Source organism: Schistocerca nitens, chromosome 6, assembly GCF_023898315.1.
Source record: "Schistocerca nitens isolate TAMUIC-IGC-003100 chromosome 6, iqSchNite1.1, whole genome shotgun sequence".
Taxonomy (NCBI): Eukaryota; Metazoa; Arthropoda; class Insecta; order Orthoptera; family Acrididae; genus Schistocerca; species Schistocerca nitens.
This window is the reverse complement of record NC_064619.1, coordinates 252,510,335-252,524,246: the sequence shown is the minus strand read 5'-3', so window position 1 is coordinate 252,524,246 and position 13,912 is coordinate 252,510,335. Positions and strand designations below refer to the sequence as shown.

The 13,912-nt window shown below is 43.0% G+C and overlaps 1 protein-coding gene across 2 annotated transcripts; it reads right to left on the bottom strand.

Moving 5' to 3' along the window:
• Nucleotides 1-695: 695 nt before the first annotated feature.
• LOC126263036 (uncharacterized) lies at nucleotides 696-11,927 on the bottom strand. 2 transcript variants are annotated; one of them, XM_049960004.1, is made up of 4 exons: nucleotides 11,876-11,927; nucleotides 7,478-7,660; nucleotides 5,053-5,296; nucleotides 696-1,095 (listed from the first exon to the last, which is right to left on the bottom strand). In XM_049960004.1, the coding sequence occupies exons 1-4, from the start codon at nucleotides 11,888-11,890 to the stop codon at nucleotides 989-991; spliced, it is 549 nt and encodes a 182-aa protein (XP_049815961.1). In that variant the 5' UTR covers nucleotides 11,891-11,927; the 3' UTR covers nucleotides 696-988. The 2 variants fall into 2 exon arrangements, with proteins under 2 accessions (XP_049815961.1, XP_049815962.1); XM_049960005.1 differs by having other exon boundaries at nucleotides 7,478-7,657.
• Nucleotides 11,928-13,912: the final 1,985 nt, after the last annotated feature.

Here is a 13,912-nt window from a genome sequence, read left to right as displayed (position 1 = left end):
TTTCCGCCAAAGTACAAAAACTAATCCGTTACTTTTAGTGTTTCATTTTCTAATCTAATTCCAAATGCTATAAAAGTAATGTATGTTTGCCTTTCTACAGTCTATCTTCTAAGATAAGTCGTATTCGTGTTATCCTACATTATTCGGGAACCGGAACTGATCTTCGTTTGCTCGGCTTCTACCAGTTTTTCTGTTCTCCTGTAAATAATTCGTGTCAGCCATGACTTATTAAACTGATGGTTCTGTTATATTCGTACCTGTCGCCACCAGCTCTCTTTGGAATTGGAACAACTATTTTCTTGTGAACAGCGACTCTCCGTGTGCATAAAATATGATGAAAACTCACGGCTTTCCTGACGGGTGGCCGCGTTAAGTTATCGCGACGTTTCGACGACCATCATACTGATCATGTTCTGGCGAAGTCTTCCACACTCGTCGAGACGCTGCCGTAACGCTGCCATTCGGCTGGAAACCCGAGAGATTTTCATAAATAGTTTGTTCTTCTTGGAAATCTCATGATTTTCTTTTGTCTTTTATATCTTTTTGCTAGTTGCAGTAGTTTTGTCGTGGTACCTTCTCGCAAGGATCACAGTGGTACGGAAGGAGTATCGCCTACTCCAGGTGGCTTGTTTCGACTTAGGATGAGCTTAATGTAAATAAATCAAAAGGCAACTTGTGCAGGCGATACCGTTTATTGCCGTTTCTGCGCTTCTAGTACAAATATACATAAAACCATTTTCAACAGTGCTAATAGTTACAAAATTATCGACTAATGTGGGTTACGCAGCACAGTCGACGGAGTAGCCACCGTGGAAACTGTTTGCTCCGTGCGAGCAACGTGATATTTCACAGTCTGATCGCCTCTCCAGTGCAGCTGTGTGGATGGTGGAAGCTTCCAACGTGGAACTAGTGCTGTGCTGCGTGAACCCTGCGGCTGTGGTCTTCCAAGTCTCGCCGTACCCGTGTGGCTTCTGCAGTTGGCGGCCCTCTACTTGCCGACAGGTGGGAGGTACGTGTTGGAGCCAGGGCCTCCGAAACCTCCGCCTCCAGGACCACCGAAGCCGCCTCCGGGTCTACCAAAACCTCCGCCGCCACCTGTCGCCATCAACGATCAATATTTAGAGTGGCCATCCGTACCTACAAGAACACCGCGCTTGTATAAAAAATTATTTTTTTGCATTTTTCCAGCCTCGGAAAGGAATGAAGTCGAAACCGGTTCTGATACCATTTTTGTGTCGCAAGGCTGGAAAAATGTAATAAAATAATTTCGTTAAGCGGAATTTAGTACACATGTCTATCAAGCAGGATGCAGGCGAGGAGGACGAACGAATGCGGAAATTTTCTGGAAGAAGATAGGAATTAACGTAGGAATTTCACACTCTGTCGACAGCGACTAAACAGAGATCGGTTGGAAAGGATGGAAAAGCAAGAAGGACGCGATGCTGTAAGAACCGACTCAACAGTCGGCCAAGATAACATACGGGAAAATTCAGAAAGTCTAAATAAGGGCGGTCTGGTGAGGATTTGAAATGCCTTTCTCCTGAACACATCGGACTAAAACAGACGGAGTAAATGAACTTTGATAGATTAATAACCTAAAGAGAATAACGGGGAGTAATATAATACATAGTATTAGAGAAGTACTGGGTTAATTAATTGGACAAGTGCAAGTTGTATTCAATAGGTAAGGCTACACTACCTGTAGGTTTCCTTAAGCCACCATTTTAGTTCTTGCATGTGTTATTGTAGAAATCTGGATTCCGTAAATAAGTTGGAAGATGCACGAATTCCATTTTTTGAACTTGATGAAAACTTGAATAGAAACAGATAGTCGATCTTAGAAAAATTGTAATGTTATTCGTCAAACATGTTCTGACGGGGCAACGGCGAATGGAATATTTATCACAGGGTCCTGAAAACAAGGAGTATCATATGCATGCAGTCATAAAGGCAAGAGGGAAGTGGGAAATGAAATGAAAGTAGCTGAAACATCAACGATTCGAAATCAAGCGTAAAGAATGAATCTAGTAACTCTCAAGTGACCTAACCTAGTATTATACTGAGGTTATCACGGCAGCAGGTCTTAGATGGTGCTCAAACGTAAGAGTGAAAATTTTATCTTCACTGAAAACAAACAAACTAAGATGTTGCAGTACATCTATGTGAACAGATTTCGGCAGCAAGTTCCGTGATAAGAAGGTAAAATAATGAAAATTTAAAACAATTTATGTCAAGCATTTCATCTGTCTACCTGATACAATTTTAATGGTTGTGGGTCTTTTCACCTGACTTCGCGCTTCTTGCACTATGCAAGAGCCTCAACTGCCAAAATTTTCTTTTTACGTTCACATATGGCATCACCAGCGTAAAAACTAAACAAAATCTTGAAAAGACGTTTTTTCTTATACACATGTTAATGATGGCCGAAATGTGTGATTTTAGACAGCGGCAGCAGAAGAGTGTCATATGGAAAGCCTGCAGAAGACAACGAGTCAACTTGCCGGAATGTGGCACCATTTGAATGGTGTCACCTGGCTGAGTACCCAAGAAACCCACCCCGATTTTTTTCCACTCGTAGTGAAAACGCATCTCCACCGTTTCTTAGGACGTGTATAAGATGTTTGTGGGATCTGCTATTGCGCATGGAGAGCTGGCTCTATCGAAGATATGAGCATGATGAAAACACAGTGTGTGTTAAGACCTCACGACATCGTCAAATGTAGGAGACAAAGAGATTTATACTATTTAATAAATATTTTAATGGTCTTGACCACAAGATGACAACTTGATGATTAAAGGTTTCGACTGTCTAACAACCCTCCTCAGATATAAGAAAAGAAACGGAACATTTTACAAAGCTACCGGTTCTTGAGTATGCGTGGTAATTTTTTATACTTTTTATGTTTTAATACTTTTATAAAAATATATGTTTCCTAAGAGCAATATTTCCGTTTATTTTCATGGATCTGAGGATGATTGCCAGTCAGCTTAAACCGGTATTCTTACTGTATTCTCTTGCGATTAAGATCATTAAAATTTTTAACAAACACAATGTGACCCCAGTAGTTTCATTGTCTCCATTTATCAATGATGTGTTTTCTTACGAAATTACTGGCAGCGCAAAATTTACATTTATGGAATCCACTGTGTTATTTCAATGTTAGTTAAAAATTATGAAGACTTATTGAAGCTGTGACAAGTCTTTGGGATCTGAATTACACAGCTGATGGAGGATGCTAAACTAACTATTTTGAGATCAGGAAACAATGGTCGGAAATGAATAATTGGATGATACGAATTCTTGAGCGAGCAATTTGTGTGAATTACATGTCTGTCGACTGCTGTTGTTTCATGACAAACCACTGACTTCTGCATAGACGCCGCTCGGGGTAGCTTCGTGGTCTAAGGTGCCTTGTCATGGTTCGCGCGGCTCCCCCGCCGGATGTTCGAGTCCTCCCTCGGGCTTGGGTGTGTGTGTTGTCCTTAGCGTAAGTTAGTTTAAGTTAGATTAGTTAGTGTGTAAGCCTAGGGACCCATGACCTCAGCAGTTTGGTCCCATAGAACCTTACAACAAATTTCCAAATTTCTACATTGATGCTGGATAGTGATACATTGAAAACAGTACACAATCGGCTGTAACGTGTACACGGTGCATTGCGAACCACCGTTTTCTTTCAAGACTCTGTTTGAAGATCGAGGATTACTAGTTACAAGAATACGCAGGATCCATTTAAATGCACATTGCACCAGGATGGAGCATCCGAAAAGCCAAATATAAGTACTGAGGAAATTGTCGCCACAGACATTATTCTAGGTGGGTATCATCGTATATACGTGGCCTCATTCAAGCCACAGACAGTTGGGAAAGATTCTTGAGAAAGAATTTTCCGCACAATAGAATTTGAGGAGGTGTTATTCGATAGTGTGGTAGAAGATTCATCAACAAACAACAGTCATATTGCCCCTTGTAATGGTACTTGATTTACGTAACCATTACGGCACCTCACCTCAACCTCTTGATACCAGCAGTATTCTACCCTGTTTCTGTAAAATGGTTAACATATTTCTGTGACAACATTCAGATTTGATTTCATTAATGTAGAGGTACTTTGATACATCGATATGTTTATATTGCAATGATATTATTCTTATGTGTATTCTTTCTTTTGTCAATATGATCTTTGACGTACTTGTAACTCTGATGTTGAAAAGACGCAAGTTGTAGTTTGTTCATGAAATGTGAACTTTAACAGTGAGGAAGATATGTTGCAGTATGTTTTATATTGTGAAGTGATGTTGCAATAAAAGTAATAAAAAAGAAGTGTAACTAAAATTCGGAGTGCTGATTACTTTTTTACATCACCATCGTCTTAACTTGCAAAAGTTTTAATCTTCAAGATGGGTTTATGAAACACATCTATAAAACTTTTGATTATCGCAGAATAACACCTAGGCCTCTTTGCATCCGAGGTTGGAATCAGCACTACCTAATTTTCGTCGATTGAGCCATGAGTTCACAACGAGACCAGCGTGGGAAACACGAAAAGATGAGTGCCTAGTATATCCATTATTTCATGAAATGGCTTTATTAACTGTGCTCTAATGACACCTGCCACATAATATAACTTTGTTGTTGCCCGAAAATGCAATATTTAGCAGCGTGAGCAACACTACAATCATAATTAATTTTTGACCTTTGTTGTGGTAGGGTTGTTAGACCCTGAAATGTACACATTGACAAATACAATGTGGAGAGTACAGCTTGATCTATATTTCCATACTTACCAGTAAAAACGTGTCGAAGTAATAGGTTCGAATGATTTTGAACCAAATCAGTGATTTATGCATGTATGCATTTAGACTGAAGGCCATATATTGAACATTTGCTATGACCTAAGTTAGTGCTGCAAAGTGTTAGTCGTTTGAGTCGCAGTAAAACAAATAATCGGTGGTAGCCGTTGATTGCTTATCTCAGAGTACTGCGTTTCGGATCTGTAATATTTTACCTCCAAAGGTTTGGGACACACGTAGTGCTGGAGACTGGACACGTACCTGCTCCTCCGCCGAATCCTCCCGCCCCTGGACCGGACGGGTAGGTGGGCGTGCCCTGGTACTGCACGTCGGCCACGTAGCCGGTGGCGTCGCTGGCTCGGTACCGCACGTACTGCACGCGCCCGTCGGGTAGCCGCACGCGGTACGTGCCCTGCACGTTGCCTCCCTGGCCGCTTTCCTGCTGGCCGAAGTCGGTGCCGTAGTACGGATCCTGCACCTCGTACTGGAAGCTGTACGGCTGCGCCTGCGGACAACACGCCGTCTGGAGCGCTGCGAAACTGAAGGCGAGGCCCTAACATTAAGGGGGAAACCGTGGTCTCACTGATGTCTGAGCCGCTGTCACTAGCATGGTCGGACAAGGATGGGGGAGACAAACCTGTCGTGTGCTGATTATGAAACCATCCCGATTCTTGCGTGACATGGTTTAGGGAAAGAAAATATAAGGCTTGTCTACTTGCGACAAGATAGCGACAAGAAATTACCTCTAGGTGCATAACTAGGCACTGAATTTCATGTGTGCTTCTGCCATATAGCACATCGACGGAAACGTCAACACACATAGACCTCAATAGTCATGTGATTGACTACGCTCCTCAGGAAAATTACTCTGGATTACAAGTTATTCGTTCATCTATTCATTAAGAACTGTTCGTTCACTTGCTTTGCAAATTTCGAAGTTTTTGCTTGAAGCAGCAGTCAGTGATCAAGAGAAATGGAATACAAAGCAGATCTATCGAAGAAAGTCTGAGAGGGGAAGGGGGAAGGGTTTCATCGTAGTATTTTACGTAAGTGTTTTTTCTAATATTTCATTCTTGAGGGGATAATACCTGCCAAGACAGTGGGGCGGACAGTAGCGTAATGCTCCATAGCTACAAACAGCTTGCTTGATTACCTAAGTAAAAGAAGTTACGCATTAAAAACAGAAATTTATAAGAACAAATGTTCTTATGTCTCTAGGTGGAAATTAATGCATCAGTCATTACTCATAGCTCATTCTGTCAAGTAATGCTACTCAAATAGTACTTTCTAAAGTATTTTCTTTTATCGACAAGTTAGCGTGTTTCTTAGATGGTCTCGTAAAAATATATCGTCAACATAACTTAACCCTGTTTCAGAGCGATGGACTCGGATGTTCTCCAGTGTAGAATGGAAACTGAATGGAGAAGTCATTTAATTTTTCGTGGCGGTGTTTCGTTTTTGCAAGATATCAAGGTCGCCTTTGACTGTAAAACCAATTATTCATAAAAATCTCCTTTTGCAATTTCATATTGGGTTCTGCGAAAATGTTTTACTTGAGCACATGTCAAAACTTTTAAATTAATAGTGACGTACGGGGTGTCTCTCCGAAAAGTCATTAGGTGCACTTTCTCTAGTGCTTCGCAAGACATTTGCAATTCCGTTGTTGCAATATGGAGACTACTCAACCAAATACTGCTTAACACATGTTTCATGCGACCCCCAGAATCAACGGAAAACGTCGGTTTGTTTCCCATTACAAAGAACTAAACTAAACTCCACCGGAACCGGTCACGAAGGCCCAACGGTACCGACCGGCCACCGTGTCATCCTCAGCCCACAGGCCTCACTGGATGCGGATGAGGAGGGGCACGTGTTCAGCACACCGCTCTGCCGGCGGTATGTCAGTTTCCCAGAGCGGAGCCGCTACTTCTCAATCAAGTAGCTCCTCAGTTTGCCTCACAAGGGCTGATTGCACCCCGATCGGCAGACCGGATGGTCACGCATCCAAATGCTGCCCAGACCCACAGCGCTTAACTTCAGTGATCTGACGAGAACCGGCGTTACCACAGCGTCTTCGTCGTTGGCTCGAATCACAAAGAAAGTGATATCTAAAGCTGAATTTTATGTGCCTAATCGATAGAGCAGCCCCAAATTAGTCTATGGCGATTTTAGTTGTATCGGCATGTGTTAACGACGACAGTAAAAATGGACGAATAATCAGCACTCCAACAGCGACTGAGTAGCGCTGTTGCATGGTGGTAGAGTGGCACGCGAATCACCTCTGGAATATTTGTTATTCTTTGTGTTTTAGTGTCGAAGTTAATACATGCCGACAAAACGAAATTCGCACTAGACTAACTTAGGACCGCTCTGTCGAATGCGTCCGTAAAGTTCCACTTAAAAATAGATTTCTATGTAAGGGGAAACAAACCGACAGTTTCTTTTGACTCTTGGCTTTGCGCGAAACTTGTGATGAGCAGTAGTTAGACTCTTAGGACAGATACTCGGTATATACGTGTCAGATATTTTTAAATATTTTGACATGTGCTCAAGTGAAACACTATCACAGAACTGCACTTCAGAATGAGTAGTGGTTTGAATTAACACAGTGGAGTTTCTGACTAAACAGTTTCTGCAAATAAAGGCTTTTATTTCACAAGGCCAGTAGCTGCACTGTATGACTTACCGGACCGCCGTCTCCGAAACCACCGCCGCCGCCACCGCCGAAGCCGCCGCCGCCTCCGAAGCCGCCGCCTCCTAAGCCTCCGCCGCCAGCGCCGCCTCCGAAACCTCCGGCTGGTCCCCTGCCGTAGCCCACCTCGGCAGCTGCCAGGCCGCACAGCAGCAGCGCAGCCAGAGCTCCCACCTGCTGGCGCAGAACACAGAGGCAGTTATTTTCCCTCAGAGTAGTCCCGTACTCAAGAAATCGACAAGGTCCTTGTGGAGGTGGTTTACCTCTGCCTGCCTCCGATCTGTTACGAAGTGTCAAGCGTGTATCTGTTTCAAATTATGATGAGAGCTTGTACAGTGCAGTGTTGGGTTTGTGTCGTTATGGATAAAGGAAAGGGAGGGGGTGAAACCCAACACGTAGCCTGTCTCTCTCGAGTAGCATCGCGGGTTTCGCTGAGCTTGAACTCCCCATCCGACGGACGGATCACCATCCAAAATATCACATTCCCTCACCTGATGAGACGCTGTGAATTGCCGTGTCATGCAAGCCAGGAAATTGGCAAAAAATCTGGTGATCAGGTACTTTACCCCATCGCGCCTGCCTCCCCGTCGGCCAAATACTGGTAATGAAAATATTTTACAACAGTGATTCGGACCAGCTTACTTCCGAGTCAGGCGCCGCATCACAAGCGTGCTTTACCACCTCGGTTGCATAGGAATTTTAATGTGCCCTACGACCTGCTAATTCAGCCGTGGACGCAATGTTGCTGTTGCAGTCTGCAGTGCGAAGACTGGATTCTTTGCTCTGCAATCTAGTCTGTGCTGTGCAAGTCTCTTCGTCTCTGCGTAGGTACTGCAGCCTATTATTCTCGCACTTCTTGTAGACCGTCGGAGCGGTAGCTGAATCGACATGAATCAAGGTTACTCGACGGGCGCTGACATCTTTGTTTCGCTGCGAATCTAGTATGTATCCTTCAACTGGTAGCTCTTAGTTTAGTACATCTTATACTTTTGTATTCAAGAAGAAAACGTGGCTCGCAAAGGCGTATCGAAACTCAGCGCAGTGAGGGCAACACAGAACGGGGGTGCTACATCAAGCGTGCACTACGTTGTGCCACTGGTAGTGGTCCTAGTGAGTCTAAAATTTTCTCATCAGTTAGAAAGACGGGCGCCTTATGACCTGAAAGGTACGCCAGTGTACTGCACAGTCCACTAATTCCTATCTCCACAAGCTAACTTAAAAAAAGTAAACGTAAAATTGAAGTGCTAAACTGAATGAATGTCACTTGAAAGTCAATGTCCAATGGATCACTGAAACAGCTCTAATCCCCCAACAGTGCTGTGCAAATTATCTATTTATTAAAGTTTTAGTTAATAGCACACAATCATGCGCCATAGTAAAATCTTGGATTTTTCTAAAGTTTGGCTGCGTTAACTTCTAGGTACCAATCATTCACTCGTCGTATTTGCCCAAATTATTCAATAGGAAATTACGATCACCAATCAAATATTCAGCCAAGGATTTTCGCAATAATGTTTTCAGCTTTCAGGGTTTTGAGTTCCACGAAACTGTTAGGTTTATTTTCCTTACGACCACTTGCGATTCCACTCACAGTGAAGAGTGATATGTCCTGTCAGTCCATCCCTTCATTTTAGTCTGCTTATGCCATAAAGCTCTTTTCTCTCCAACACAACTGAGTACCTCTACATCAGTTATTCGATCTGCCTAATCCTCAGCAGTCATCTGCAACATAAAATTTCAAACGTTTGTATTCTTCTCTTCTCTCCACCGTATATCTGTCAACGTTTGATTTCCATATAAGGCTTCATTTTGAACAAATGCTAACAAGTGAAAGCTGGTAACGTATTTCTCGTTTTTTAGAAAATATTATCAGTCAGTATTTTGTATCCTCGTCGGTCTTCACCACTTATTTTGATAACGAAATAGCAAAAATTGTCTACTACTTTTAGTACCTCATTTCCTAATGTAACGTGCTCAAGCACAAAGGAAAGCGCCCAAAAAGAAAGTAATGTTGCTACTGAAGCAACGCACAGCATTTTCGTCTGTACTTGTTTTAAGTTACAGAACCAAGTATGCTGTCCTCGACCTCGAGTGTCCATCAGAGACAAGGGTATCATCATCAGGAATACCCCAGGGAAGTGTGATAGGACCGGTGTTTTTTCTCCATACACAAATGATGTGGTGGAAAGGCTAAGCAGCAGTCCGCAGTTGTTTGCGGATGGTGTGATGGCACGTGGAAGGGTGTCGTCATTGAATGACCGTAGGAGGATACAAGACGACTTAGACAAACTTTCTAGTTGCTGTGGTGAATGACAACTAGCTCTAAATGTGGAAAACTGTAAGCTAATGCGGATGAACAGGAAGAACAAACCTGTAATGTTCGGGTACAGTACTGCTAGTGAGCTGCTTGACACAGCCAACTCGCTTAAATGTCTGGGCGTAACGTTGCAAAGCGATATGAAATGGAACGAGCATGGATGGCCGACTTCGGTTTAAAGGGAGAATTTTAGGAAGGTGTGGGTCATCTGTAAAGGAGACCACATGTAGGACATTACTGCGACCCACTGTTGCGTACTGTTCTAGTGTTTGGGATCTGCGCCAGGTCGGATTTAAGGGAGACATCGAAGTAATTCAGAGGCGTGCTGCTAGATTTGTTACCCGTAGGTTCGAAAAACACGCAAGTACTACAGAGGTGCATCGAGAACTGAAATGGGGAAATCAATGGAGGGAAAATCATTAGAGGGAAGGCGACGCTCTTTTCTAGAAGGGATACTGAGAAAATTTAGGTAACCGGCATCTGAGGCTGACAGCAGAACGATTTTAGTGTCATCAGAGTACATCTCGCGTAAGAATCGTGAAGATAAGATTAGAGGGATTAAAGGTTAGTACGGAGGCTTATAGACAGTCGATTTTCCCTCGCTCTGTTTGCGAATGGAACAGAAAAGGAAATGGCTAGTAGTGGTACAGTGTATTTTCCACCACGCAACATGTGGTGGCTTGCGTAGTATGTGTGTAGATATGTAAATATAGATGTAGGTATACTGTTTGTGGTATTCACCAGTGAAAACATTTTTAAACAATTCTGACAGAAGGACTACTTGTAACTGAAGGAGATGCGTCCAGAGTTGCTTGTAGTCTTTAAGATAGGTCAAAATGAAAGTTTCATTGGCCTTCGGTCGTCAAATGTAGCATTCAGATTTAGACGTCAAAGCCAGCTAAATGTGGACTATCAGACCAATTGTGTGATTGGATTGAAGAGTTCCTAGATAACAGAACGCAGCATGTCATTCTCAATGGAGAGAAGTCTTCCGAAGTAAGAGTGATTTCAGGTGTGCCGCAGGGGAGTGTTGTAGGACAGTTGCTATTCACAATATACATAAATGCATAAATGACCTTTTGGATGACATCGAAAGTTCAATGAGGCTTTTTGCGGATGATGCTGTGGTACATCGAGAGTTTGTAACAATGTAAAATTGTACTGAAATGCAGGAGGATCTGCAGCGAAATGACGCATGGTGCAGGGAATGGCAATTGTATCTCAATGTAGACAAGTGTAATGTGCTGCGAATACATAGAAAGAAAGATCCCTTATCATTTAGCTACAATATAGCAGGTCAGCAACTGGAAGCAGTTAATGCCATAAATTATCTGGGAGTGCGCAATAGGAGTGATTTAAAATGGAATGATCATATAAAATTGATCGTCGGTAAAGCACATGCCAGACTGAGATTCATTGGAAGAATCCTAAGGAAATGCAATCCGAAAACAAAGGAAGTAGGTTACAGTACGCTTGTTCGCCCACTGCTTGAATACTGCTCAGCAGTGTGGGACCCGTACCAGATAGGGTTGATAGAAGAGATAGAGAAGATCCAACGGAGAGCAGTGCACTTCGTTACAGGATCATTTAGTAATCGTGAAAGCGTTGCGGAGACGATAGATAAACTCCAGTGGAATACTCTGCAGGAGAGACGCTCAATAGCACGATACGGGCTTTTGTTAAAGTTTCGACAACATACCTTCACCGAAGAGTCAAGCAGTATATTGCTCCCTCCTACGTATATCTCGCGAAGAGACCATGAGGATAAATTCAGAGAGATTAGAGCCCACACAGAAGCATACCGACAATCCGTCTTTCCACGAACAATACGAGACTGGAATAGAAGGGAGAACCGATAGAGTTACTCAAGGTACCCTCCGCCACACACCGTCAGGTGGCTTGCGGTGTATGGATGTAGATGTAGATGTTTGATGATCCGGTTCATGGGGGTCAACTTGATGATTTTTACGTGGTAAGGGAAAAGAATTTCTGTTCCTAGTGATACTTGTCGACAGCTAGAAAGACGAGCGCCGTATGACGTGAGAGGTACGGTGCGGCGGGCGGCAGCGGCTCACCTTGTCGGTTCTCATTGTGGAGCAGGTGAGGAGTGGTGACTCTTGTGGTGGAGCGGAGCGCACTGGTGCCCCTGACCAGCAGAGGCGGCGCTTTTATAGGCGCTCGCCGTGGCCACCACGGAGGCGGCGGTTCCGGATCATCAGATCACGCCCGCCGCCACGGTGTCGAAACCCGGCCGGGGGTGGAAGCCGCGCCTCCGGGGTGGCGCGCTGACGCGTGCGCTCGCTACCTCGCTACCGCTGTGCCCGCCTCTCACAGCTCCTCTTAAAGCAGAAATCACCTCGGTCAGTACTCGAAGTCAGCTGCGTCTAACATAAAACGTGGCTCCTGACTGAGATTTTGCATAGGCCTAACGGAAGCTCTTTTGATGTCCGCTTTAGGAAAAATTGTTAAGCACGTAGTGACAAAACAACTTATGGTTCTCTTTTTAAAAAAAATCAAAAACAGCCAGACAAATGTTTCGTGAAATCATTTGTCGAAAATTGATAAACATAATATATTAGAGAAATAATTGATCGGCTTTCTGAATAATGTTCGAAATCATATACTGCAGCTGAGACACTCATAACTTACCGGCGTAAAGACACACTAAGTGAAATGTCGCCAGACAAATATCCTCCAGGACTCTTTAAAATTCTTAGATTCTGAGTTCAACATTCAACTTTAAATTCTCAATGGGCACCTTATTTGCTTACATGATTTTCAGCAACTTTCGAAGGCGGGTCAGACCTTTCTCTAATCTATTTTATTTCTTACATTAGAAAAAAATATTTCGCAAACATTTTTAATTTTCGTGTCTTGTATAGAAAGCATTAAACTCAATACACTTAAATATCGATCGATATTATATAATTATTAAGAATAGATACAGGGTGTTTGTTTTAACTTGAGACAACTACAGGTCTCGAAAACGACGCATAGTTCGAAAAAAATGTTATAGGTCAAAAGTTAGTATTATTAAAGTAAACATCTGTCTGTGCAACAAATGGTCACTTCCTAGCAACCCCACGAGCGTGGCCGCGGCCAACTTTATATTTTCAGATGGAAAACCCCTGCCGCCCATTTTTATTGCACATTCGGATTCTTCCAAAAAAACTTCCTACGGCTTACTCCAACCATTGTTTTCCATTCGTGGTAGATGGCGTTGTTATCTGTAAGTATCAAGTATGCCTGTTTTTGTGACTAAGAACCGATGGATCTAATTCTACATTTCGTGTACAATGTGACTCTAAACTTTTATGTTCTAATGGTTGATTTTTACGTTCGAAATTTACTTTAGTGTTACAAATTTGATTGTACAGTACAATATGGTTAGCCATTTCAATGTCTTGTTAGAAGCTACGTTTAGGAAGAACGACTTGGATGTGTTAGTTTTCTGTTTCCATCAGGATGCCTGATGTTGATGTCCTCCTGTTACTCACGGTTGGGTTGCTTGATTTCGGTGAGTCCCCTTGTCTCTCACCGCTGGCGTGCTTGATTTTGTTGAGTCCCTTTGCCTCTCACAATTAGGGTGCTTGATTTCAGTGAGTCCCATTGCCTCTCACCATTGGGGTGCTTAATGTTTGTGAGTCCCATTGTCTCTCAGCGCTGGGGCGCTTGATTTCGGTGAGTCTTCTTGCGTTTAACAATTTGGGCACTTGATTTCGGTGAGTCACCCTTGCCTCTCACCATTTGAGGTGCTTGATTTCGATGCAACTCCTTACCTCTAACAATTTGGATGCTTGATCTGGGTGAGTCTCCTTGGCTCTCACCACTTGGGTGCTTGATTTTGGTTTTATGGGAACAAAGAAATTATTACATCCACATCGTTGTTCCTAGATCACTCTAAACCCTAGTTTCTAACGTGACATTCAAACGACTAACAATGTCGTACTGTACAGTCAAATATGGAACACTAAAGTAAATTTCGAACATAAATTTCAACCTATAGAGCACAAATGTTTACATTTACATCGTAAATGAAATGTGCAATCAGACGCGTCGATTCTTAACTGCAAAAAAGGACACACTTGATATTTGTCGATTACAGTGCCATC